This window comes from Mauremys reevesii, linkage group 7 (genome assembly GCF_016161935.1).
Source record: "Mauremys reevesii isolate NIE-2019 linkage group 7, ASM1616193v1, whole genome shotgun sequence".
NCBI classification, from domain to species: domain Eukaryota; kingdom Metazoa; phylum Chordata; order Testudines; family Geoemydidae; genus Mauremys; species Mauremys reevesii.
In genome coordinates, this window is record NC_052629.1 from 108,727,302 (window position 1) to 108,754,743 (window position 27,442).

Here is a 27,442-nt window from a genome sequence, read left to right on the forward strand (position 1 = left end):
GGGGGCGTCTGCCCGGTGCTGGGTCAGACACCCACCTCGCCCAGCCCCCGTGCATCTGGACCCCGTGCATCACTCATTGCTACCAGAAACCTCCTCCTACCCTGTGCTGGGCTCAGCTGCTAGTCCTGACTGGGCTGGGGGTGGAGGAGGAGTGCACCTCTCCTGCATGGAGTGGCCAGGGCCAGCCAGAGCCACCCAGAAACTTCCCCCGCTTTCTGCCCCTCAGCCATGGGGAAGAGGGGTAACTATATGGGGAGCTGCTCCCCCATCTACCCAAGCTCTGGGCATCCAGATGCCCCTAGACTATCCCCACAGAGCCACACACACTCAAACCCCCACCCCGATGAGTCCTACCCCCTATGTACCTGGACCCTTCCCACACCCAACCCCCCCCAATGAACCCCATCTCTCCACACCCAGACCCCCTCCCCGCCACTAGCCCTAACCACCTTTCCTGGACCCCCCTGCAGAGTCCCATTGCCCCTGCACCTGGAACCCTCCCAATGAGCTCCTGTGCATCCAATCTCCTCCCCCCGCACCTGGACCCTCCCCCTCAAACCCCCATACACAGATTGCCTCACACCTGGATTCCCCACACTAAGCATGTCCACACTTGAGATCTGCCAGGCTCCAGATGTGAGCCTTGTGCAGCTGTCAGTGCCACACAATGCCCCACTTCAGTCAATGTCAGCGCTTCTAGTGAGGACAGGCTCCACCAGCAGAAGGAGGGTAGTGTGGAAAAAAACAGCTGATTGAATTACTGCGGTTGCCGTAGAGGCACCTAAATTAAGTTGACCTAATTTTGTAGTTTAGACAAGTCCTTTGACACGGAGAGGTTATGTCACTTGCATAAGATCACACAATGAGTCAGAAATGAAAACAGAATCCTGAAGCCCTGATTCTTCTTCTGTAACCAGTAGACTATACTGTATTTGAGAATATAATTACCAGTATTCTAATAAACATGGTAATTTTTATTCAGTGTATAGTGTAAAAAATGTACTCTTGTGTCTGAATAATGTTAAACAGCAAAAGGTTCTAGGTAGGCTTGGCAGAATTCAACGTTTCTATAATTTTGATGGATAATATCAATATATATGTTTAAGGGTTTTTTAAAGATTTTTTTAATTAATATTAATTTTTCACAATTGCACAAAATTATGGGTTAAGCATTTTTTCTATTTAAATGTTTACAGTTTCAGGAAACTATGAGGCGGGTCAAAATTATTTAATGACAGAAGATCTTGAAATTGAAAAAGTTAAGGTTTTAAAACATACAGTGTCAACATATGTCAAAATATACAAAGTAAATATTATTTAATCAACAAATCAGACCTGTTTTTACTATTCATTCACTGGTTCTTTTTTTAACAAGCCTAATTCAAAATCCAAGTAAAAAATAGCTGGATTTTGACTCTGATAAATTTTCAGGCAGCATTTCTTTTCTTTGCCTATCTATAAAGTTTGATTATCATCTATGGAAATATTTTTTCATTGGTCTGTGTGCATATGGTGAAATTGATATTTTCTGACACCTATCTATTAAAAATCTAATCCTTCCAAGCCTAGTTTTAGGCCAGTAATTTCATAAACAGGAGCCTAAAGTTAGGCATCCAGGTTGAAACTGTGCTTTTCAAAATTAGGTCACTTATTTGGGTGTCTGTAAGGAATTTGAAGTCTAACTTTAGGCTCCTGATTTTGAAAATCTTGACCTTACTTCCCAGTTAATAATACATTCTCAGGATTATATAATTTAGTATTTGATGTGTGCACCAAAATATATGGGTACCTCACAGAAACAAGTACAGATAGGGCTCTTTACAGAACAGTAATTGAGAGAACTCAGTTTGACATATCCAGCACTTCTGGTGGTTTTTCATTTTGTTCCTTATTTTACCAAATTATTGACTAAGAGTAAAATTATTTTAAAGCATGTAAATGATTTAAGAGCTGAAGTCCCACTGGCTTTCAATTAAATATAAGCATATAAATTGCTAAATCCATTTTTAAAATGGGACTTATAAACTTCATCTTAACTTTAAAACTGAGTTTGAATACAACAAGCTTCCTTAATTATGGAGGCTCAGTAGCGACTCCATCTTTAAGGTGTATGAGATTTGTCCTTACATTAGGATTAAAACTCCCAATTGACAATTTCATTATTGAATTTCAGTCTCCAGATTTAACATAACTCTTCAGAGGACAATTGTATTTACTATAATAGTTTTTACTAAATTTTTTTTTAAAGAAACATTAAAAATTTCCCTCCTTGAATTGACAGAAAATGGTGGCAGGTGGAAGAAGGATGCAGTTATGTAAGGTTTAGACAGTTCAGAGAGGACAAGCAGGAGCACAGGAGTGGAGGGAAGCGTTCATGGAAGTGGGGTTTTTACTGGTGTAGGGCTTGTTTTGGCAAGAACAACATAAAAAGAAACCAGTTCTGATGAGGCTTCGGTAGCATGTTTACACAAGACCCACTAAACGTAGGTGCTGCCGTACACGCAGTTCTGTATTACAGTTCCAGGGTTCTGGGCATTACTCTATTCTAAGGGTGATTTTTTTTCACATATAGATTCCCATAGTAGTAATGAATATTTCCACAGCGTACTTTAAGTAGCAGCCCATAAATGATGCAGTGCTGCCTTTACCAAGTTTTGACTCAATGTGCTTCTTACAAAGCTGGAATATTAAATCCCAGGAAGCATTAATTCATCCTCAACTATAGCAAAGCTGCTGGGGCCATTATGAAGTAAGGATAGCTGAATTGCTGAAAGAGTATGTGAGCCAAATTCTTGGATTTTGGCGTAATCCAGATTCTTTCCAATTTTTATTCCTATATAATTTAAGATTTTTTTTATTCTCTGTCCAAACCCTAAACACTTAATTGTCTCATGAAAGTATTTGTTTTTATAAATGCACATAGTTTTCTGGTGGCTCTGCAGATATACTTAGGCATAGAGATAAATTAGTAATTTAAATGGCACAATAAATTACACACAGTACTGCATAGCTCTAGTTATGTCTAGAGTATTAATGAGCCAACTTGTGCCTAATCATAATCTTTAGATGTGCCTGGTTTAATTCTTATGGTAATGTGTGATCTTTCTTTGGACTATGGGTTTTGGAATGACAGCCACAGGCAGTTTTGTTTTGCATTTGGGATGTAGTCCTTGGAGCTAAAAAGAATATAAACAGCATATTTCATAATTTAATCTCTTTTTCATTTAAATATGTGCTATAAAATGGAGACTTTGTACAAATATATCCATCTATATATCATAGAAAATCTAATATGTTGGTACAACATCCAATGAAAATCTTATATATAGTGGGGGAGAGAGAGATTGGAAATTAATCTCTTACTTTCTCCCAGTATGAAATTCATGGTCTGGGACTGGCTAGGAGCCATCTGAAAGCAAGCACTGTAACCTTCCTCAAGGCAGCTCTGAGAGCCCATAGCTCTTGACCTTGTGTTCTGTTCCTGAGTCTTGTGCACAGACTACCAATATTACTGAACTATTGCAAATTATGGTTTTGCAATGTTAACAAATGTCCACTAGCCTACTGGGATAAGCCTATTCTATTTTGTTTTCACTTGTGACTCAAATTTGAATTTCAGACAGTGTGTCCTGAGGTGAAAGATTAATGCAGGTAGCCCTGAATGTCATTTAGCTCTAGGACAGTTCTTTTCAATGCTGTTTTATTCTTTATCTTAACAGCCATATTGTGGTTCTGTCATTTATAATGCTTGTTGATATTAACAGTTGCAGAAATAGTGAAAGAGCTTGAAAACAACGAGAAAACTCGGACTCAACTTGAATTTAGTAAAGCTGGTGAAAATGTAAGTTTATTATCTCTGTACCAAAAGAGTTATGGAATGGGACATGAAGCATTTTTACATATTACTTCATTAAAGGAATTGCTGGTTCCTTTCAGTGTGCTAAAATATTCAACTGGAAAACCATTTATATCTGGAGCTAAATCCTACCCAACTCAGTCCTTCAGAGCAGGGAGAGGGAATCATGGTGATGGTGGTACTTCTAACAGGAGAGCGCTGTTGTTGGTACATGGCAGGATGGCTTGGGGGAGGGAAAGGGGGAGCAGAATGCATGGTGCCAAGACGCTACAACCGTTAGTAGCATATTCAAGATATTTGTGTGGGTGTATTTTAAATAACTAGTGTAAAACAACTTACGGTTAAAATATCCTAGTACTGAGGCTTCTATGGTCGAACCACCGACCTTGAGCATTTTATGATTGTAATAAAAATACCGAGGGGTTTTTATAAAGGGAGAGAAAGATACTGACCTGGCCTTGAACCAATCAGAAGACTGGAGGGAGGCCTTAAGGAAGGTCTATTTTTGTTCTGTTCACTCCCCTTACCAGCTTGGCATTCTCCTGCTGCTCCTGTGAAAGTAGAGCAAAGAGGCACTTTATAAACAGACCAGGTATATATTAAATGTTAACGGTAGGGCTGATCAGAGATGGTGGGAAAGAGCTGGACAAATGATCTCCTCCCACATAGGGTTGACATAGTGTCTAAAGAGTGGGGGTAAAAAGGAATATTTTCAAAGGTAAGTTTCCTTCACGTTCTGACATTAAAGCTTGTGTTTTTAAAATGTGACACTATCCTCATTTTCTTCAAATGAACATTTTGTATCACTTTGCAGAGCATGACATTTACAAAGGACCAGACAGAAAAGGAAATAGATGAGATTCACACCGATTATCGTAAGTAATACGACTTTCACATTTTGCGTTTTAAAAACTCCTGTTCTTTGCTGTAGGCATATGTGCAAATATAAAAATAGCCTCTCTGTGCCTCCATCCCCCATCTGTTTAAAAAAATGAGAACCATAATATTTCTGTCTTTACAAGGGTGTTGTGAGGCATTAATATACAGTCGATATTGTGAAGCACTCAGATAGTGTAGGTGGAGGCTAAATATCTTAGGCAGAGCATGATCTTCCTCCCTCACCGAAGAAGATAATTAACTAATGCATCCAGTACAGTTTCTGGACCATACGCAGGCCTAAACCCAAGCTGACAGGGCTCAAGAATTCTTGAAGTTGAAGGATTCCGTTGCCGTTGTTTCAGTACTACATTCCCAATAGCCTACTTCAAAAAGGAAAGATTCAGTATGCAGTAATTACAGTTTGTCCCCAGGAGCAGTTGGTGTGTTGAAAAATCTTTTCTTTGAGACCCTGGCACCTAAATAAAGGGTAAGTTTTTAACAATGAGGGTTATTAACCATTGGAACAATTTACCAAGGGTCCTGTTGGATTCTCCTTCACTGGCCATTTTAAAATCAAGATTGAATGTTTTTTCCAAAAGAGATGTTCAAGGAATTTTTGGGGGGAAGTTTTTATGGCCTATATTACACAGGAGGTCAGACTAGATCATCACAATGGTCCCTTCTGGCCTGGGAATCTATGAACCTGTCCTTCCAGAAGGGAAATGTTCAATTCCATTAATAAGACCAATTACTCATTAGATTTTCCAAGCAAGAGGATGGGTTTTCTTGCTATTAAAAATGTATTATGTAGTGTGCATTTTATTCCTTTTATGATCTGATCCTGCAAAGTTCTTAGCATCTCCTAAGAGAGGGAATTAGGAGCTCTTGGTACCACTTGGGATGCACCCTTATTGACTGGGTAGCATTCTTGCATTCAGATTGCCAGACCTGCATCCTTTTTCCAATAACTTGCTGCGGAAATTGCATTCTGTATATTGATTTCCCTGTGTGGCAAATTGCCGGCACTATTATGACGGGTCTCGCGCTGTCTCTTCTTTGGGGGCGGGGGGTTCAGGGCACCATTTCTTGCCCCTGGATTGGAATTTTAACTGCCCCACTAGTGTCCTAGAGGAGGGGAGTGGAGAGGGAGGGACCTGGGCCCGCCCTCTACTCCAGATCCCAGCCAAGGGGCCCTGAGGATCGTGGTGAACCACTTGAACTGACAATTCCTTCTCCTGGGCTACTTCCCTCTCCTGCCTTTCAGCTTGTGGGGGGCTTCCTGCCCTCCCTCTGCACAAGCCAGGTGCCCCTTACCTAGGGTCTAGGACTTCTTAGCCCACCGCAGCACTTCTCCAGACTGTCCTCTGCTTCCCTTCAAACTGTTCTCTGCTCCAACACCAATCCTTTCCGCTCCAACTCCCACACTGTCTGACTGAAGCTGGGGTTTTTTTTATCAAGTGACTGGCTTCAGGTGCTCTAATTGGTGTCAGGTGCTTTAGTTAATCTATGGCAAACTTTCTTCCCCTTACAGGGAATAAGGCTCCCTTCTAACCCTCTCCTGCTGCCCTCTGGCCATGCTGTATCACACCTGTTACTCATTGTATATTTGTTGGGTTATATGTCTATAAGTAGAACATTCACGATCCTTAGCTCTTGAATTTTAATTTTGTTGTTCTTGGATTTTTGTCTCTCCTATCTACCCCAGTCATTTCACTTCATTGGCAGTCTGCTTGGAAACTCAAGCTGTCTCAACAGTGAGCCATATCCCACCAATACAACTTTCAACATTTTACAGGAGCATTAAATTTTAATGCCTCCCATTTTAAGCATGAAGTAGCAGTGCCATGAAGGGATAGTTTTGTCCTGGTTATATTTAAGGATCCATTTAAAACTGTAATGTGGCCATATTTTCTGTTTCTACCTATTTTTCCTCCAATGCCTTAGGGCCAAACTAATCCCTAGAGTAATACAACTCTGCATTTACTAGATACAATTCTGATGACATTTGTAAGGTTGCAACCACTTATGCCAAGCCTGAATTTGGGCTTGAATTGTAGGCAAACCTTCTACTGTTTTACTTTTAATAGTTTTATTTCAGATATAAATAAGTGTATCTCTGCATACACATTGTTGTTGGTTTTAGATCTTAAGCAGTTTCATTTAAGTCAAAGCAATTCATTAATAATAGTTCTGCTTCCATGCAAAAATCTCTACTAATACAATTCAGGGGAACAGAAATGCAGAAATTTTGATTGTTAAGCTTAATAGTATCTAAAAGGCATGCTTTCCTAATTCTGACAAGTGTCTAGTAGCTCTTTAAGGGACTGATCCAAAATCCATTTAAGTCATGTGTTTGAACAAAGGATCATGGGCTGCTGAGGACAAGTCTCAAAATGTATTCAGACTTAGACTCCAATCCTGCAAAGATAGAGGACATTTCAGAATTTAAAAGACTTTCAGTAGGTATGTTTTGTCTATAATATGGAGGGGCTTCAGGGTTTTAATATATAGCATGGAACACTTTTGTCCTTTTAATTTAGCACATTTGCCTCCAAAGGTTCAAAATTCATAGTTGAATTCATGTTCATTCTTTGGCTTCCTGCTGGCATGAGTTCCATAACATGCTAAAATATTCCATATGCGGTATTATTTCTTTTGTTGTATTCTTCAGTATGAAACTTGCAACGAGGTGGTATTTCCTTCAACAACCTCTTTAAAAGGCTCAAAGTAGCCAGAAGCAAGTCCCATTTTCTTCTGTTGAGTACAGTTTGCCATACTTTTGGCAAATGGTGAAGTACGCAATTCCCTCTTCAGGTGTATGTGAAGTGTTTTAGAATGACAAATGAATATTTTTTGTCTAAGTAATCTGAATGGGTGTTTGTATGCCTGCTGCTAAAGGCCACTTGAGCAGCTACGAGAATCTGTACCTTTAAAAATAAAAATGTTAAAGGTGATTCTTTGAGTGTGTGTCAGACGGGATCCCACTGTAAACGTGCCTGCGTCTTATGTACACAACCTCAGAATCTTTTGAATAGCTGTGTCTATTGGGGCGGCACATTCTCAGCAAATTCTCCATTTGCCACTCCTCCTCGCCCCCCAGAAACTGAGGGACATGAGGCTCAAGCTGCACTTCTTGCCCTGCCATGAGTAGGGGCACAGCAAGCCCAACTGCCCTCTCCATGCGAAGACTCATCTTTTTCTCCTAGCGAGGCAGTTGCACCAACCCTAACCCACCTCTGGAAGACTTTAGAGCATTCCAGGAACTTCTAACAAGACAGCAGACACCTTGGAAATTGAGATGATAGTAATCCAAGAGAATATATACAAGCTGTTCAACATCTTGAGCTCCTCAGTGCCCACAAAGATTGCCCTGCTGGTTAATAAGGGCAAGTTGGAGACTGCGAAGGATCACTGGCACATGCTGGCCTCACTTCTTCTGACTTAGAAGCAAGTGCAGAAACATTACCAAGTCGCGCCTAAGGGCTTTGAACAGTTCTTCTCACATCCCACACCAGGATTTCCAGTCCTTTCAGTGATTCAAGGGAGAAAACAAAACAAAGATCAACTAACGGCACCCCAAAGAATAAGGGTCTCAAGAAGCTGGATCTTTTGGGATGGAAATAAGGCCTACTCGGCCTCCCTGCAAGTTAGAACCACTCATTATCAAGCTCTGTTTTGCAAAATTAGAGCTTCCTGATATTGGAATGGGTGACCCTCTTCCTGTTGAGGCTCCCACAAGACTGCCCTTAGGAACTCAAAGATCCCATCAAAGAAGGGCAAATAGTAGCCAGAACATTGCACTTCAGCCTGATTCCCATAGGCAGCAGGATTGAAGAGATGGTTGTGAGCCACACTGAAACCAAGTCCCTATAGCCAATCTTCAGAAGTTGCCTCATCCCTTTCCATAGGTCAGGGATCACAGCTGACAAATGGGTGATAGACATAGTTACTTATGGCTACCCCAGCCAATTCTTCTCTTTACTCCCTACCTATCCTCTTCACTGTCTCTCTTTGGGGAATCTCTTCACAAGAGCCAGTTGCAAAAATAAATAAATAAATAAAACAAAGTAGCCTCAGTGCTCTGTCTAGGAGCCATAGAAAAAGTTTTGTGGGATTACAGGCGCAGATATTTCTACTCCTGATATTTCCACATTCTGAAGAAGAAAGGAGGAGAGGTCTTTGTCCTATCCTAGACCTGAGGAGACTGAATACATACATATGCTGCCTCCGCTTCAGAATGGTAACATTTGCCTCATCATTCCAGCTTCTCAGACTCATGACTGGTTTGTGACTGCTGACTTTCAGGATATGTACTTCCTGCTTTTTGGATTCTCTACCTCATCAAGCAACTTCACAAAGTACCTTGCTATGGTGGCAGCACTCTTAAGAAGGAGAGGCATCCACACTATCTGTATTTGGTTGACTGATCGATCAGAGGCAAATCCGATCACAAAACTCTGGCAAATCTAACTTACACCTGTGACAGATGAGAGATCTTGGAAGTGTAAGGAATTAAAAGGACTGTATTTAAAGTACCAGATGGGCATGGATGTTTAGGACAATGTGTTAAGTGGGTTTTTGGGGGCATACCTAATGCAAATTCCAAAACCCAGTTACTAAAAAACCTAGCTTTTTGAACCTGCACCTTGTGGATACTGGTGATTACTTGTTCCCGGATACTGGATTTTAAAGGTCCTAGCTATATAAAGAATCAACTGAACTTTCCAGTTGGGGTTTGGTACCTGACCTAAAAACTGACATGAGCTTGTAACCCAGGGGAGGAAAAATCCTATTTCTGGGGTCTGAAATACTGGGGTTGGAGTTAAAGGTGACCTCTGGTAATCTTTTACTATGCATGTAGATTATTATTTTTGTTTTCTCTTTAATGCTTTTGCATTAAGAATTAAATGCCCCTTGCTTTATGAAGGCTGGTTGGTAACTGGTATATGCTGTTGTAGATCCTGGAGAAAGAGTTAACCACAGGTATTGGACCCTGGTTAGAACTGGTGGAAAAACAGTGAAGTGCAGAGAGACTGCAAGCCTAAATCCACAGTCTGAAGGGAGAGAGACACGGGTCTCTGCCCCAAGAGAGAGGACATCTGGGAAGCCTAAAACCTTAAGTGGGTGCTCTCAAGGAAGACCAGGAGAGTGTGTGAGGGGGTGAGGGGTGTCAGAGGTGCTGTTAACTCTGAAATTGTGGCAATAATCTTTCTCTGTTTACCCAACTGGTCCTCCTGGTGAACTATGAGAAATTGTCTTTCTTTCCATTCCCAATGATAGAATTCATAGGAGCCAGGGTAGAGTTCAAAACAGCGAGAGTGTACTTACCTCAGGACAGGTTTATCTCACTAAGGTAATTAATAAACAGGATGATAGCATGTCCTATTATGATGTTATGGACCTGATTACATTATTAGGCTGCGTATCAGTGGGTACATCTGTGACAGCACTTGACAGACTTCACTTGAGGCCTCTACAACTTTGACTCAGGTCCATCTACTCTCTCACCAGGCATAGGCTGAGCAAGAGAGTAATAATTCTGGCTTTTGTCCTCAAGGCACTGACCTGGTGGCTACACCTCAACAGTGTCCAGGAAGGAGTACCACTCAAAACCCCATCCCTTTCTAGAGCTTTGCTTATGGATGTGTCTGGAGCAGGCTGGGGGAGTAGGGGGGGAGTTTGGTCGGCCTGGGTGCCCTACTGCAGGCACAAGGGGACATGGTCCCTAGAAGACAGGAGATTATATATAAATGCCCTGGAACTGATATCCTTTATACTGGTGTGTATGGTGTTCCTCCCAGTCTTAGGGCCCTGACAGATACTGTCTGATCACACACTAGTGATGTCCCACATAAACAAGAATGGGGCCAGCCCTCCTTCCCTTGCTCAGTGAAGAGGCAATTGAGCAATGGAATTGCTACTGCCTACACGGTATAGCCACGATAGCCCTGCATCCTCTGGGATCGAGCAACAACTTGGCAGATTTCCTAAGTAGAGAAACTGCTGCCAACTAGAAGTGGTCACTACTGAAGTCTGTCCAGTTGATATTCAACCAATGGGGGAAATCTGATGATAACCTGATCACTTCTGAGGGGAGCACCAAATGTCCCAACCTCTGTTCCAGAGGGGGCATAAACCTTCCTTTTGCACTAGAATCAAGGAAGTTTTTTTGCTTTCCCACCAATCCTACTGATAATCCAAGGTGATTGCCAAACCCAGAGACCAGGCCAAGTGCATTCTTATATCTCCCTATGGGCCAAGATGTTCTGGCTGATGGACCTGCTCAGAATATTCTTGAAACCCCCCGAATCAGGCTATTGAACTGTCGACACCTGCTATTGCAAGATCATGGTCACGTGTTCCATCCAGACCCAATGATGCTATAGTTGCTAATCTGGATGCTGGCTGGCTGAGTACTGTCGGAAGAGACTGCTCTTTGCTCCTTTGTAATATAAGGCAGGAAGCTATCCACAAGAAAAGCATCTTCCTCTAGATGAAAGCTCCAGTTTGGCCTACATCTAGTGCAGTCCCTAATACCGAAGAGTCTGGATTTGTAGTTGAAGCACCTGTACTCTGTTCAATCATAGTCTGTCTAGTGGTAATATTGGCATATCATCCTTTGACACAGTTGTCAGTCTTCTTTTATCCAATGATATCCAAGTGTCATAAGGGCCTAATGCGTACATATCCAATGGTTGCCAAATCTACTCTGGCATCATCCTGCTTAAGTTTGTATGAAGCCTTCCTTTGAGCCCCTCTTGGAGAGCTCCATTCACCATTTTACCCTTGGAATGGTCTTTCTTGTGGCCATCACCATGGCCATAAGAGTAAATGAGCTTAAGGCATTCATAATGGAATGGCCATATACTGTGTGCCATAAAGACAAGGTGACGTGCAAGGTATTCTTAAGGTGCTTTCTCAGTTCCACATAAACCAATCTATTGCCTTGTCCTGAGGTCTTACCAAAACTGCATTCCATGCATGGGGAGAAGAAGCAACACACCCTGGATGTTTCCAGAGCTCTCCAATGTTACACCGACAGGATTAAATCTTTTTCAGACTGTCACCGCATCTATTTGTGACTACAGCTGGTCAGTCCAAATGCCAGGCTGTTCCTTCACAGACTGTCTAATGGATAATTCAGTGTACCTTACTGTGCTTTCCGCTGCCAGATGTGCTGCCCCCACTGACTATCAAGTCTCACTCAACATCCTTGGCCTGTCTCTGTAACATGCTGATATCTGAAGTTTACAAAGCTGCTACATGGAGCAATCTGCTCATATTTGTCAAATATAATGCCCTGGCCTTGACTGGTAGGTCCAATGCCAGAACTGGAAGAGCGGTAGTCCTCTCTAATTGACTGATGCAGCTGATACTCCTCTTTCCTATTATCTTGAAGAGGATACTGCTTGCCAGTCACACTAGAATCCACACTGACCCATTCTCAAAGAAGAGAAAACAGTTGCCAATTGTACAGTCACAGTGGTTCTTCAAGATGTTGTCGTCAGTGTGAGTTCTGTGGCTCATCTTCTGCTCCCAATTTAGGAGTCTTCAGCTAACATGACCTTCAAGTCATGAGAGAACTCAATGAAAGTTGTGGTTGTTCTGCAGTTTGTCCTTGCACAAGAGCATGAGGAGACATAAGGCAAGCTGTGGCCTCACCGGACTCTACTATTCAAGAGAGTCTTGGCTCATGGGCATGAGATTAATGTGCACCTACAGCAAGATCCATAGTCCAGTACAATATCTTGAATTACTGGAGGGTAAGTAACCATTCTTTGCTTTCTTTAATAACACACGTCTTGCTGCTGTTCCCCTTGAATTCAATGACAGAAGGATAGGGCCTTTTTTTATTGAATTTGGAGCTGGGCTTAGCTCTTTGCAGGATCCAGATCCTGTTTTTTTTTTTCTGTAGATTTTCTTTCATTTGTACAAAAAAGTTCATTTTCTACTGTAGCTTTTTGTTAATCTTTTTGTTTGCCTTGTGATTCAGAGAGAGAGGTTTAGTGATTGATAGTGTTTTTTTTTTAATGTTTGTAATTGCATTTGCAGTTGTATTATCAAAATACCCACAATTCTTAAAAACATGTGCCTGGTGTAATTTTAGAGACTGCAAACCAGTGGTTTATATTGTGGCTTGTTTTCCAGGACATCACTTGTGTGATTTAAATGCTATGTAGCTGCACCACAAACTAAAAGGATACTGACAGATGTGGAAAAAATGTAAAGAGCCAGAAAAACATGTTAACCAATATTTATTGCTTTAATACAGGCATTTTATATGCTAACTTTTTGATTGAAAAGAATTGTTCATGGTGTGTTTCTTTTCTGCCATCTGCAGCAAAAGGAAGGGTGTCAAATGTACAAGATAAGGAAATACGCCATTTTAAAATCTTTTTTCCCTTCAGTGGGAGGATAAGCTAGGTCAAGTCAATATCACAGAACTTGAATTTGTAGTTAAATAAATAATTATTATTTAAATGTGCATGGCTCTTTACAGAGCACTTAATAGACAGCATCCTTGCATTGAGTTTAATTTCTGTCTAAATGAGTCAACTCCATCCACCACTGTGGTGTGTGAATCTCTCAGATCTGATGTATAGGACAAATTCTGATGGAAGATGATGTAGAGGCATCCTTGGTAAGAAGAGTAATATTGAAAGCGTTGGCAGAAGAAATGAGGTGGAAGGAGCTTTTTGTATGGATCATAGGAGGCACTTCCAAGAATATTTGTCTCTAGATGGGGGGGAAAAAAAAGAATCAAACTTCCATAGGTTTTATTTGTTTATTGAACCTAAGATCTTTGCCAAGGCACCTCTGGTTTCTGTGAACAGATCACAGTGTGCTGATAATTCTTTAGCAGAGGGATATTCATAGAGGGATATTCAGATGAGACTTTTTGTTGAGTTATATCTATTGATTTTGATGATTTCATGAAAATCTGTTTTGTTAATTCAGTTTCTACGCATCTTCTAACTTCCCTTTTTCTACCTGATTCAGTATTTGCATGCCAGAAAAAGCTGGAACTTTGGAGGTCAGGGGAATGTACTCCTCCTGGCTGCTGTGAAGAGCTACGGAGCTCTATTTCCTCTTTATGGTGGCTGAAAGACTATGATAACCGATGAGTGAATAGGAGAGGAAAGGGTGACTGGAAGGGAAAGAGAATGTGAGTGGGACTAAGTTCTTGAGGAGGAGAAAGAGTATGAAGAGGGACAGCAGTGAGTGGGAATGGGAAGGGAGACTGGGCATTTGGCAGTGACACAGAGGAGAGGAGTGGGAGTAGAAGGGAGCTGGGGCCAGAAACACCAACGGGGGCCTCTTCCAATATCTTACAGGGTGGGCGGAGGGGTAGGTGAAGGTGGGGCGTGGGGTGATAGAGGGAAGTGCTGCTATTCTTCTTTTTCACAGTGTGCATGCAAGAGGTTTTATAGTAAACAGAGAGATGGAGGCTGAATTTCCAGAGGGGAAAAATCAAGGCTTGGAAGAGTAATACTTCTGTGTCAACTGGGCCAAAAGTTTGATTTCTCAATTGCACCTTGGTTTCAATACCAGAAATTGGCTTTCCTAAGCACTGATGTTATAGGACTGAATTCGAAATGTATATTAGATTCCCAGTCTACTACCATGGACTTTGTTGGGTGGACAAGTCCAAACTGCTTGTTACTTCCATTGCAAAACGTAATGAACTAGGTCCAGAGGTAAGCCAATGGAGCTATGCTGATTTACACCAGCTGAGGAGCTGACCCTTAGATGCCATTTATTTCTTCTGAGGGTTCAAATTAGATTTTCCTGCTATGTGGTTAGGATAGGATCTGCCTCCTCAGTCGTCTCCACAATACGTGCATTCAGGGCAGCATATGAATGGCTTTTACAAAGAAGCAGCATTAAACACTGTTCTAGTCTACCGTAAAGCATAAATATTAATCTGGATATAGGAGGAATTGTTTCATTGCACCAATATTCAGTAGCTGTATAATGTACGTCTGTACAGTACCCCATATATACTACTATTCTGAGTAATGATTTGCTTACAGATCATACACCTATGTTACCAACAGACTTCTGCTATAATAAATAGTGACAGAAGAGAAACATTATTGTTTCTCAGAATCCCCTCTGGTAAATGAAGTATTGGAAAATATTTCAGTTTCTTTGATTTTGGGATAGTCATCAAGTCATTTAACTTGTACATCTGTTCATATTTTATTTTCTCGGTGATTTGGCTGTCTGAAATCTCTGTGGACTGGCTTTTTGGGTATATTTATGTGGAGTCCTGGAGAATGTTGAGATTATTATTATTTTTGTGTGTGTGTCAGTAAAAACAGATCTTTGTCGTATGAAAATTTTCAGAAATATATTGGGATCAGGGCTTATTTAATTCAAAACAAAACAATGGAAAACAAATGGCTGCTTCCTCCACCAGATTAGATAGTCCAAATATTAATTATTCTGAAAGGCCAAAAAAGAGTAATCTATTTTTCAAGACAACTCTATATTTTGGGATTTTTCAATGGAAAGAAATTTGTAGCCTAACTCTGCCCTTAGATTGCAATTAATCTAAAACGAACTACAGGCATGAATACATTTTCATGGCTTTCCTTACTCCTGTAATTACAGTCAAATAACTAATCTTTTGTAAATGTCATTTTAAAAAAAAATAAATGGGTATGTTTTCACCCTATAGGTAGTGTGTAATCTACATAATCTGCTGTCTGAGCAAACTTCTCATTTTGCCAGCCTTTTAGTAAGAGAATTTTGAGTATCCAGATAATAAGCATTGCTTTGTCTGACTACCAGAAGCTGATCATAAACATACTAAATCATCAAAAATGCAATGAGTACATAACTAAAGAGCAGCATTGAATTGTGATTAGGAATGTTCTGAATCACTGAGGTATCATAAATAAAAAACACAGCTGTGTATTAAAATTTCCTTTATTGAAAAAATTGTCACCATCTTGGAACAGAGACTTTTTTCTTCAAACATGAAATAACAGATGTAGTCATAAAATTTAACTCTCTGTAGTAATAGTTATTAAATTGTGATTCTATTTGACAAAAGATCTATTGCCTATAAAAGCCATTTGGCAAAGTTGCTCAAAAAACAGTGTGCATGGATTTTGAATTACAACTGGAAGTTATATTAGTGCAGAATGAAGATTACTATTCTATGCATAGCATTTTTAACATTGATTTATAGAATGTATCTATAGCCTTTTGACCATGATTTTGCCTAAATCAATGTGCAGATATCTGTTTCACTGTCCCTTTCCAGAGACATTCATATAGGGGGGGTAAGGAAAATTATGCAAAGTCTGAACTTTTCTTTATTTAATCTTTCTGTTTCCATTGAGTCTAGAAACTGAAGTGGAATCCTGGGAGGTTGACAACAATGGCACCCAGATAAGACAGTGATGGGTAGGGTGTCTTGGTATTGAAAAAGTTTGAGGATAGCCAGCCTAGAACAATACTTTTCTAAGCAATCAATGCTTCCTTTTATATAACATGAAGGCTATGTTTTCTGGGGAGCTGAATTAATTAATTAAGGCTGCATAGGCATTCTGGCATTTCATAACTTTTGAATATTTGATTTTGCAACTGTAATAATGTTAGTGTTGGTGCAATTTTAAAAAAAACTAGGCATCTGCTCTTTGTGATACTTAAGACCATCTTTCTGAATTCACATTTTCATTCAGAAAAAGGTAGCAGTTGGCTATTCAAAGCTAGTGCTTTATTTTACAGAAATATTGATGTAATTCTGTTGTAATTTGTAGTGGCAGTCCTCACCTGTGTTAGATTGGGGGAGGTGAGGTGAGAAGTGAAATTAGCAAATACAAAATTCGAAGACGATTAGTGGAGCTTTCTCATTATTTCGGTTACCTGGAAGCCATGATTTTGTCTCTGTGTCTGTATGTGTGCGTGTGCAGAAAAGGCAGTTCTGCAAGCTCTGTGCACATCTGCAGCGAAGAGAGAACAGTGATGTGTGGCCTTAAGTTCCCCTTTAGGGTGTTTTTAGCCTTTCCTAGTGGCACAAAATGCCTTGACATTTGTTTTTTATTTCTTTTCTTACAAGAAAAACAGATTTCCAAATTGTGGTCTGGATCAGCAGTGGTTCACTGAGAGTTGTCTGGCATCTCTCTCTGTTAAGTTTTGAAAGGCCCCCTGTAATATATAATATAAGAGTGTCTGAGTTATGTTGATTGTCCTGAGGACTGAATACTCTATGCACGGAACAGGGCGGAGCAGCAGTGCAAATTTTTCCTACACAGTGATCTACCTCTTTCCCCTGGAAGTAGAAGGGACCATTGCTAGGAGTGAGAGGCAGTCCAGTCTCCATGACCATTCTTTACTCTCTGTCAGGTAGTGCCAGCCATGGTGGTTGTGATGGGTTGGATCACAGAAACCCTCCTGGGAGCTGCCAACTGATGTGCCAGGACTACCTCTGCTCCTGTTTTCCCTGCCAGCTCAGGACTCCAGCACCCGGTTTAGCTGAGCCAGACACTCCCATCTGCTTCAGCACAGACCCAGGGTCTGAATTACCTGCCCCAAAGCTACAGGTTTACCTGAAAACAGCTCACAGAAGTGTGCTTGTCTTTAGTACTCAGATGCCCAACTTCCAATGGGGTCTAAAAACCCAAATAAATTAGTTTTACCGTGTATAAAGCTTATACAGAGATATGCATGGCTGTTTGCTCCCCTCAGATATTAATACATACTCTGGGTCAATTAATAAGTAAAACGTGATTTTATTAAATACAGAAAGTAGGATTTACATGGTTCCAAGTAGTAACAGACAGAACAAAGTAAGTCACCAAGCAAAATAAAATAAAACACGCAAATCTATGTCTAATCAAACTGAATACAGATAATCTCTCCCTCAGAGATGTTTCAGTAAATTTTTTCTCAGACTGGACACCTTCCAGGCCCGGGCACAATTCTTTCCCCTGGTACAGCTCTTGTCCCAGCTTAGGTGGTAGCTAGGGGATTCTTCATCATGGCTCTTCCCTCCCTTTGTTCTCTTCCACCCCTTTATATATCTCTTGCATGAGGTGGGAATCCTTTTGTCCCTCTTTGAGTTCCCACCTCCTCCTCCTCAATGGAAAGACACCAGGTTAAAGATGGATTCCAGTTCAGGTGACATGATCACATGTCACTGCAAGACTTCATAACGCACTTGCCAGCACACACGAAGACTTACAGGTAAAAAACAGCCATTTGCAGACAGTGATCCTAGTTAATGGGAGTCATCAAGATTCCAAACCACCATTAATGGCCCACACTTTACATAATTACAAGAGGCCCTCAGAGTTGTATTTCATATTTCTAGTTTCAGATACAAGAGTGGTACATTTATACAAATAGGATGATCACAGTAGATTATAAGCTTTTTAATGATACCTTTCAAGAGACCTTTTGTATGAAGCATATCTCAGTTACATTATATTCACTTATTAAATTTTTATAAAACCATATAGACTGCACAAAGTCACAGTGGTGGTTTGGAATGTAGATAGCTTTCCACCATGTAATGGACTGAAATCTCTAGTACCTTCTGCATAGGCCTCTGAACAGATCAGTTGTGATTATTTTCATTAACTATTGTCCCACTGTGAATTAGGACAAATAACAGAGGTGAAAAGCTTGTTATCCCCTTACTAATCAATTCACTGAGCCACCTGGACACTAATGAGCAATGAGTACTCCAGCAAATCCCAAGGAAACTAGAATTCTTCAACAGCATTATCTAATATTATGGCAAGAATAACTAAATTATTTAGCAGATTTTTTAAAAAATTGGCAGATGATGGTATAAGGGAAAAACAAACACTATTTAATTCCAATGTGCTTGCACACTTAACCTGGCTTTTGAACGAACAGATGTTTTTGTTCTATAGCACATCTTGCTTTAAAAAAAAAAAAAGTTTAAAATGAATTTTAGCAAAATGCAAACGGACTAGTAACATTTCTTTTTGCATGTTCTCTTGATCTACCTTGCATGTGTGACGCTGTTTTATGGACAACATTTTTGTAAACGTTAAAAAATAATAATAATAAAAAATAAAAAAACAAAACCCCCCAACTTTCCATCTTCTTAAAGTGGGGGAAAAATCCTGAGTCTCTTATTTAGATTTTTGACCTTTTAAAAAATAAAAAATAAAAAATCTTTCACATAATTCTATACCTAGTAGTTGATGATGTAAAATAACTGTCTAAAGTAACCAGAATAACTGGTGGAAATTATTTTTGAATACAGAAAGATATGTGGTTCCAGAGGTTTTAACCAAGTTGATTTAAAAAAAAAACCCAACAAATTAACTAGAGAGATACTGACATCCTTGTTCCTCTTAAATTAATGGCAAAACTCCCACTGACTTCAGTGAGCACTTTTCATAATTGAGCCTTTAAATAGAACACTGAAAATGTTGCAACAGTGAGTCAGTTGGTGATTTTTTGTAAATGGAGAAATGTTTTCATTATTATGCATTTGTGTTTCTGTTCATGTCCTTTTCACTCTCCCCTGGCATACTCATGGTGCTGCCTGTTCTCTGAGCAATTTCTTTTTTCATAGAGGAGTGTAATTTTGTTTTTCAGGGAATAAACATAAAGGTGAATTTCAGCTTTTAGTGGATCAGGTAAATAACCGATGGAAGAAAACTGGTAAAAGGAAAATCGAGAGCTTACAAGAGAGAGAAGCACCCACTGCTGAAGAACAGACTATGGACATAGGTGAGTAATGTTTAATACATCTGAAAATAAAAATAATTCTTGGGTTTCCCTAAGACATGATGATGCACGCATACCCCAAAGCCACCAATTAAACAGCGTCAACTACCCAGTGGTCATGTAGGTCATGATTTAACAAGGTAAATATTTACATGCTTAAGGTTAAGCATGTGAGTAGCCCAGTCTGTAGGAACAACATCCAGAATAGATATTCTGTCTTTTACTACCTGCAGTGACAAAAAAATACCCATAGGTCCTGTTAGTTCTCTCACTATAAGATTGTTCAATCTCATTTGTTTTATGATATTGCTTGTTGTGGCAATGTGGGTATACCTTTGGTCATGCTTTGGAGATGATCTAGGAGGGTACTTCCAAGTCTAAGCCTTGTGGAATTTAAACATGTGATGCTTACAGAATTTCAACTAAATAGTTCCACTGACCAAAGTTGGATACATGTTGTTGGCTGCTACCTCAGGAAACTTGGCAGTTTACTTTATCAGCCATTTAAATCCCTGCTTTTCTCACGGTAACAGCATTGGTGCTTTGGCCTGTCAATGGCTCGTGACCTATCTCCTCTGACAGCTTTCATGAATAAAAATAAATGGAAATACCATTTTAACACCTGAACTTTATGCTTATCATTTCATACAGAGCTTGATGCAGTAAATAATAATCTTTATTTGAACCATTACAATTTTAGAAATCTTGGGGGCAAAGTTTATCTTTTTCAACTTGTTCCATAAATGATATCTCTTTTACATTTTGCCTCTCCCTCTGAAATCTTATTAGATGAAGGGATCCCAGACTCTGAAATATTAATTTCTAGCTATGCTCTGTTATAAACCTAGGTCTCATCATGATGTATAAGGATTGTATATATCTTTCATTCAGCCTTTGTATTTGTATTTTTTCAATTGTGGGCTTTATGGACAAGCTAAACTAAAATAAGTCATACATAGTTTTTCCAAAAGCTTGCTCATACCCCCTTAAAAAAATACTTCCATCACATTTTCAGCTACATTAGTGTATTAAATCTTCAACCCACAACACAGAGGATTCTGCTGTATTGTACTTGCATCATTGCCTCATATGCTTATCCCAGCAAGTTTGCATCATTTGGTGTTCTTTGATTTTGCTTGGTGCAAGTGATCGCAAAAGACACGTGCAAAATATTCATTATACTTCATGTGCTCAGCACGTTCCGTAGTCTTTGAAATTTCAATGAATGTTTGTTTTTTTTCTGACTGTTCTTTCATCCATAAATCTTGTGTCTGCTTGGCAACTCTTAAAAAAACAAATAAAAACAAAAAAAAAACCACCAAAAAAGTGTTTCTCAGTGTCTTCAATTAAAGGTAATTTTCTCTGTCAACCTGCAAATTTTAATAGGTGAGAGAGAAAAGAACAGTGCACTAGTGAACTCCTATGTGAAAGATTCACTAATGAGAATAGAAACATTCATGTGAGTTTTTTTTCCTAGTTCTTCACAAAAGTGGATATGTATTGGTATGTACTTTGTTGGCTCTTCATTTAGTACTCCCATTGACTTCTACTTTTTAGTGTTTGTCACTATATCACGGTAACTACACTTCTGACCCTATCCATGGTCTGCTCAAGGAATGTCCTCTCAGGTTTGTAGTTATCACCTCTCTCTGGGCAGGGACCTGTGTCCCTCTCCCTCATGGCCACGGGTTTAGGATACAGCTTCCCTGTAATTTACTGTGTTTATCCCAGTAACTCTGACTAAGAATCCAGTTCTTGCACATTGCTTTCTCTCCAAGGGCTGTGACCAGTGTACACCACTGAGTATGAGTAATCAAACAGCTCTTTCAAGGCAGAGTACATTTATTTAAGCACAGAACCGTACAAAGAAATCATATAAAACAACAAAAGGTCTAAACACACACAAAACATACCAGAAGTCCCCCATCAGTTCTACGTAGACCATAGCAGGTTTCAGTTCTTCCAGCCCTTCCGCAGGGTTTAGTGTGGTCCCCTCCAGACAAACGGTCATGTCCATTTATTGAATCAAAATCAAGCTCTCTTTGTCAATTCTAGCTGACAGGTTCTTTCTTTGTCTCTTGCGTCTCTCGAACTTAACCTGAACCAATGTGGTTCTGAAAACCACTCGAGGGGATGGTACTTCTCTGAAGCTGTTTTACAGTTCTAGGGACTGCAGTAATTACCCCTTTCTCCCTCAAGTTTGTAGAGGAGCTGTGGTTAACGTGCCCTTTCCCCTCTGCCCCCTTTCCATGGAGCAGAATACAATGCCTACAATGATACATATAGTATTTATAAAGTTAGTACAGTGGTCCCCAAAAATTCTGCATGTGGATGCAATATCTGTCAGTGGGCAGGTTATATTTAATGAGCTTTGCAAATCTTCCTAATTCCTACCATGTTTTTGATGATGCTTGAATCATTGTTCTCTTACTGCATCTGAGGAAAGATGATCAAAACTATCTCACTTGCTCTTGACCGGCTTTGTGTCTTAAATTTCTAATCTTCATAATATTTTTGTATTCTTTAAATATTTGTTCGATTCGGTTTTTGACTAAGGCCATGTATAAAAAGAGTTTTTTTTAATTTTGGATGTCATCTTTTGGGGGATTATATACAGACCTAATAGATCTTTCCCATTTTTAATCCATTAATTTCAATTGAGTTATGCTGATTTATGCTAACTGACCATCTAACTCACTGAATTCTGCAGTGCATTCGCAACTGACAAGATGAATCCTCTTGATATTTTATTTTAAGGCAAGGGAAACTGCCTAAAACGAAATGCCTCAAAGCCTTTATCCACACTGTAGCTACAAAAGTATTTGGCATTTTGTCAAGATCAGTTCTGCAGTGCTAGACAAAGTCATGGTTGACAGTCATTCTTGAAATTTTTTCTTCTAAGTGATTATGGTTTACATCTCCTGTATTTGCAGGACACTTGTTATTGCAAATTACCATAGTAGGGACTAATGCTTAGCAGGTTTTGAGTATTGTTTCTAAGCATGGTTTTAATATGGGCATAACTACGTTGGAAAATGAGTATAGACAAGGTATAAAAACAATTTAGTTTCTTTATAATATTTTCTAGGGAATAACGGACATCTCTGTCCCTCTGGAATGGCAAAGGGAATCACTTGGGGGTAACTACTGATAAAAACATTTGTCAAATATAAAATAATAGAATGGTTTTAGAATAGTATTTCCTAGACATGCTTCCTTAACTTAAAAAAACCAAAAAAGTCAGTATATTGACTTTTCTGTCTTTCCAGGGGCATTGGCAAATCATCAGCTTAGTTTTATTTACAGCCACCTTATTACCGTGAGCTGTCAAACTTCCAAGTTATAAAACTGTGGCCTGTAATGATATAAAGTTAATTTATACTGGGCACCAGGAAACAAAGTTGCCACATTTTGAGTATTTGCTAATTTTAAAAATATAGTGTCAGTTCCTGTGATTGGAGACAACTGCACATACACAGCCCTAGCAATTTCTCTTACCCTCGCTTAAAATAGATATTGGACAAATGTTGCTGTTATCTCTGGTTCATGGTGGGTGTTTACTATGGTGGGGAAAAATTATGCAGTTTATTGAAACAGTGATAGAAGTCTTGCACAGGTAGTCAAAGGAGGGGAGGAAATATATTTAAAATATGATTTAAATTTGTTTTTGGCTTTTCTAAGCTAGAGAATAACAAACAGAAAAAGACGTAAAAGGGAAACAAAACTATCTACCAGGAATTAATCTCTGTCTTGTATTATTTCTGCCAGGAGAACAGAGTATTAAAAAACAATGCACTGACCAGACCTTTGTAACAGATCAGTTACCTAAAGCCGAAATACCTGATTCTGACACAAGCAAATCCTATAATTTGGCTGAGGGCTCAGAATCTCTTTCTCCTCCATTCTCAGAGTCATCAGGATCAGCAAGGAGGTTAGTGGCATACCGATTTATATTGATCTTTTCTTCCTTATGTATCTCATGATAGCCCTGACTACAAAGATGGGAAGACCTGTGATAGCAGCAAAATACTGCCTTTCCCTGTGTTTTTATTTCAGCTTCTTGGCAATCAGTCCCTTTTTGTATCTTTAAATTGGGGGATCAATTAATTACAAGTAATGTAACAAACTTGTGCATTTTCAAATAGTTATATATTTTTGAGAAGAGACTCCTTTGTTTTTATTGACAATGAATTACTTTTCTAACGTGAAACCAGTTTTGCTGACAAGTCCTTTCCATTATTTGATGTTTAGTGCCCGTTTAGGATGTTTTCTGTCTAAGAATTAATATGCCATCCATTCCTATGTCAGAGCTGTGCGTCTTTCTAGTTTAGTTTTTGATGTCTCTATGATCTTATAGAACTATCTGGGGGTGTCTGTTAAGTAATCATGTATAAACTTCAATATACTGTCTGGCCAGGTTGCTTTTGTAAGTGAAGACATGCTTTCAAAGGAAATAGTTATATTGGCAATTTAATTTTAATGTATAGCAGACATTTTAAATGCACCTTTTTATCTCACCTTTTTATCTGAGTTTCTCAAAGTACCATGCAAACAATTTTCCCTCCATGTTAAGTAGGGAAATATCATATCTGTTTTACAGATAAACTCTGAGCCTTATAGTTTCTTTAAGTGGCTTGCCCATGGTTGCTCAAGAAGTCGTCTGTGGAAACATTGGTAAAAAATTCAGTTGGCATGGCTTTCAAAGGTGCTATGCACTCTCAAGTTCTCTTGAAGTCAATGGAAGCTGAGAATTAGACCACACAGCTCCTAACCCTCACAAGACCATGCTGCTTTCCCATATTACTGCCATCTAGAAATAACGCAACTGTGTATGGACAATAGAGGTTTTTAAAAAACTAATCCAGTGATATAAAATATCTGGTACAATGGAGAATTAGCAAGTTTACAGAATGACGTGAATTGTGACTAAAAACAAAAACCCTCAACACAAACATGGAGAATAAAAGTAAGATTGTTTGTCTTACCCTTTTAGGCAATGAGACATTCAGTCACTTAAGGAACAATGTAGTGAGGGATATGGACACAGTAGGTTTTCCAAGGGATGATAAGCAATTTAATGATGGAAAAGAAAATTGAAGTCAAACATTTTAATTCATGCAAGGGGAATTAAATTCTTTGCCTTACTGTGTAAAAAGGAGAATATGGGATAGATGCTAGCAACAGAACATGTTTCCCAGAAGAGGAGGAAGAAATATTGGGGGAAATAGAGTTCCTTCCATAAAAGGTGATTTTTAAAAAAATTGTGCTGTTTGTTAAATGACTAGTCAGATGGGATCCATATGAAAAGACTCTAGGGCAGTGATACTCAGACCTCAGTGATTCAGGAGACAAATTAGTGATCAGCATTACCCTAAAGAACCACAGTAGTGTGAATTCATTGTTTCATTTACTATTTTCATAGTAAGCTTAAGCTTGTTTCTCTCACCAGCAGAAGTTGGTCCAATAAAAGATATTACCTCAGTCTCCTTGTGTCTCTCTAACGTCCTGGGACCAACACACCTGATAGACAGATCTGTTCTAGAACAATACGAATGAACTGTAAATCACTGAACAGAGCCTCTGAATTGTGGGTTTCCCTTGTGAATGAAAGTAATTTAAAAAAATTGCTCATTACCTCTGTTTGGCTGTCTCAGTACATCTTTATATGAAAAAAGTGCAATTAAAACAATTATATAAAGTGGCCTTCTCTGAAGCGCCCCGCAGATAGTTATGAAGTTCTGACGTTATAAGGAACATTCCTATAAACCTGTAGCTTAATATGGTCTAGGAGCATCTTGAAGCTGTTGCTTTAAACTTATTTTTCTTTATTACTTTATTGAAAGAAACCCATTAAGCATTTTCAGAGCTTTGTTAAAATGAATCATGAATGCTGGAGACTTGTATTCACAATTCGTGTATCTGGAGATGCTAGTGAGAGTAAAAGGGTCATTTTCATATCTTGCTAAGTATGCTGTTACATGTTGCTTTAATTTTTTATCAGCGATACATATGAGACAATGACTGTAATTATATCTTTGACTTCCTATTAGCAAAACAATTTGTACAATAGTTTAGCTGGATCTGACATTATGCAGACTCAGTGAAGGGAATACTTTATCTTTCCCGCACCACTTGCAGACTAAAGACAACTGAGATGAATTGAAAGGATTCATTTTTGCCTTTGGATAAGCTGTTGCACATTGCCACATAGCTTTTAAATTAGCTTTTGTACTTGCATGCCCAGGATCAGTAGCCTATTTTGTAAGTTATACAGTGATGCATCCTAAGGGAGGATCAAGCTTTGACCTTTCTTTTACATTTTTTACATTCTCAGTGAAAGCCTTGCTTTGGGTAAATAATGAGCGTGACTTTTAATTGTACCATTTGTCTTTTGTTTCTTCTTCTTGTCATCAGAGATTTTGTTGCCACTGGCACTGGCTGAGGGGTAGTCCCTCCCATTCCATCTGCTAGTAGGAACCTCTTACTTCTCTGACCTACAAATGATCCAGCTCCACTGTTTTTCCTCTCACCAGCTTTTTCTCTCGCCTTTGCTGCTGGAGTCAGCCCTGCTTTATTGGCATTTTTGTGTGTGTTATTTGTTTTGGCTTCATCTGTCTCCTTCTTTCCTGAAGCCTTGTGTTTCAAACCTGAAGCCTAGTCTAACCCTGGGGGACAAAGGGTTTTGGGTAAATGTGTGGCAGCATGAACCCCACAGGTTCAGTTTGTGTACAGTTTGCAAATTGGAAGTCTGTTCACAAGGGTTGGTGGTGGTTCAATTCTATGAAGTTCATGTTGAGGGTCAGGTTTTACAAGCACACATCTCAAAGGGGGATCCCTTGCCCTGAACATTACTGCTATTATAACTGCCCCCAGGACTTATTGTTTTAATTCTGCAAAGTAGATAGAAGGGAAATCAGACTAATGAATGGAAGAAATAGTGCCTAATTCTCATCTGTTTTATTCATTTTATTTTCTTGATTTCAAGCTAACTGTTTGGCATTAACATCCCCAGCAAATCTGGAATTTTAATCTTTTTAGAATGAAAAGGCTTTTCTTGCGAGGCAGGAATAGCATGTAGTGGCTCATGAATTTTCTTTACCATACATTTCTGTTTTATTGCAAGTTTGGTGTTAAGATATGCCCTAGGCCTTATGGCCCTCTCCTGCAGCCTTTTATGTCAGTGTGGACTTTACTTCATGTAGGAATTTTAGGATCTTGCCTTCAGTGAAGTTACTTTCCTGTTTACATTTTACGCGTGCTTTCACACCTTAACTGGAAACACGGCTGCGTTGTTCTTGTTCGTTGCTTAAAAGTACTGAAAATTCAGCAGCAAACAACAAACAAAAATTAAATTTCAGTTCTTCTTTAACTTTATTTAATTAAAGAAAATATTGAAAATAAGGAATTGTAGAATGTGTAGTAGCAAAAACTAGGGTTGGACAACAGTTTGTTGTGTTTGTCTTTTGTTCATGTGTAGTGGGCTGTTACAGCGAGTCCCTGGTATATGTCAGGGTTGCGTTCCTGAAAAGGGCGATGGATGCTGAAACGATGGACACCAGGGAATTTTTCCCCGTCAGAAATAATGGCCCATCCTGCTTCTTCCTGCCCCCCCTCCACCCTCGCCCTGTCTCTTCCCACCCAGTTCTGCCCACTCCTCTGAGTGCGCCCCGTCTCCACTCCTCCACCTCTGTCCCAGAGTCTCCTGGCCGCCAGGGGAAGCACCCAAAGAAAAGCCACACAAAAGGTGAAGTGATGGATACGTGGATCGGGACCGACGGGAAACGGAACACGTTCCCCAATTGATGAGCAACGGACACGCGAAACGACAGATAAGGGAGAGACGTATACCGGAGACCCCCTGTATGCAGTATGCTCTTTGGGTGAATTCTGACCATAATATGGTCTAGTTATATCAGGTACCTAAACCTTTTAGAACAAGGATGGGCAAACTTTTTGGCCCGAGGGCCACATTGGGGGCGGAAA

At 39.5% G+C, this 27,442-nt stretch overlaps 1 protein-coding gene across 6 annotated transcripts in view; it reads left to right on the forward strand.

Moving 5' to 3' along the window:
* The window catches only part of RAD18 (RAD18 E3 ubiquitin protein ligase), a 119,549-nt gene that overhangs the window by 45,055 nt on the left and 47,052 nt on the right, over positions 1–27,442 (forward strand). For 5 of the 6 annotated variants that reach the window (XM_039481658.1, XM_039481659.1, XM_039481660.1 and 2 more), the window contains exons 8-11: positions 3,765–3,841; positions 4,671–4,731; positions 19,328–19,462; positions 23,228–23,390. In XM_039481658.1, the coding sequence (XP_039337592.1) occupies positions 3,765–3,841; positions 4,671–4,731; positions 19,328–19,462; positions 23,228–23,390 (436 nt within the window). Of the gene's footprint in view, positions 1–3,764; positions 3,842–4,670; positions 4,732–19,327; positions 19,463–23,227; positions 23,391–26,936; positions 27,374–27,442 lie in introns of those variants that run through there. The other variant, XM_039481664.1, reaches the window with a different exon arrangement.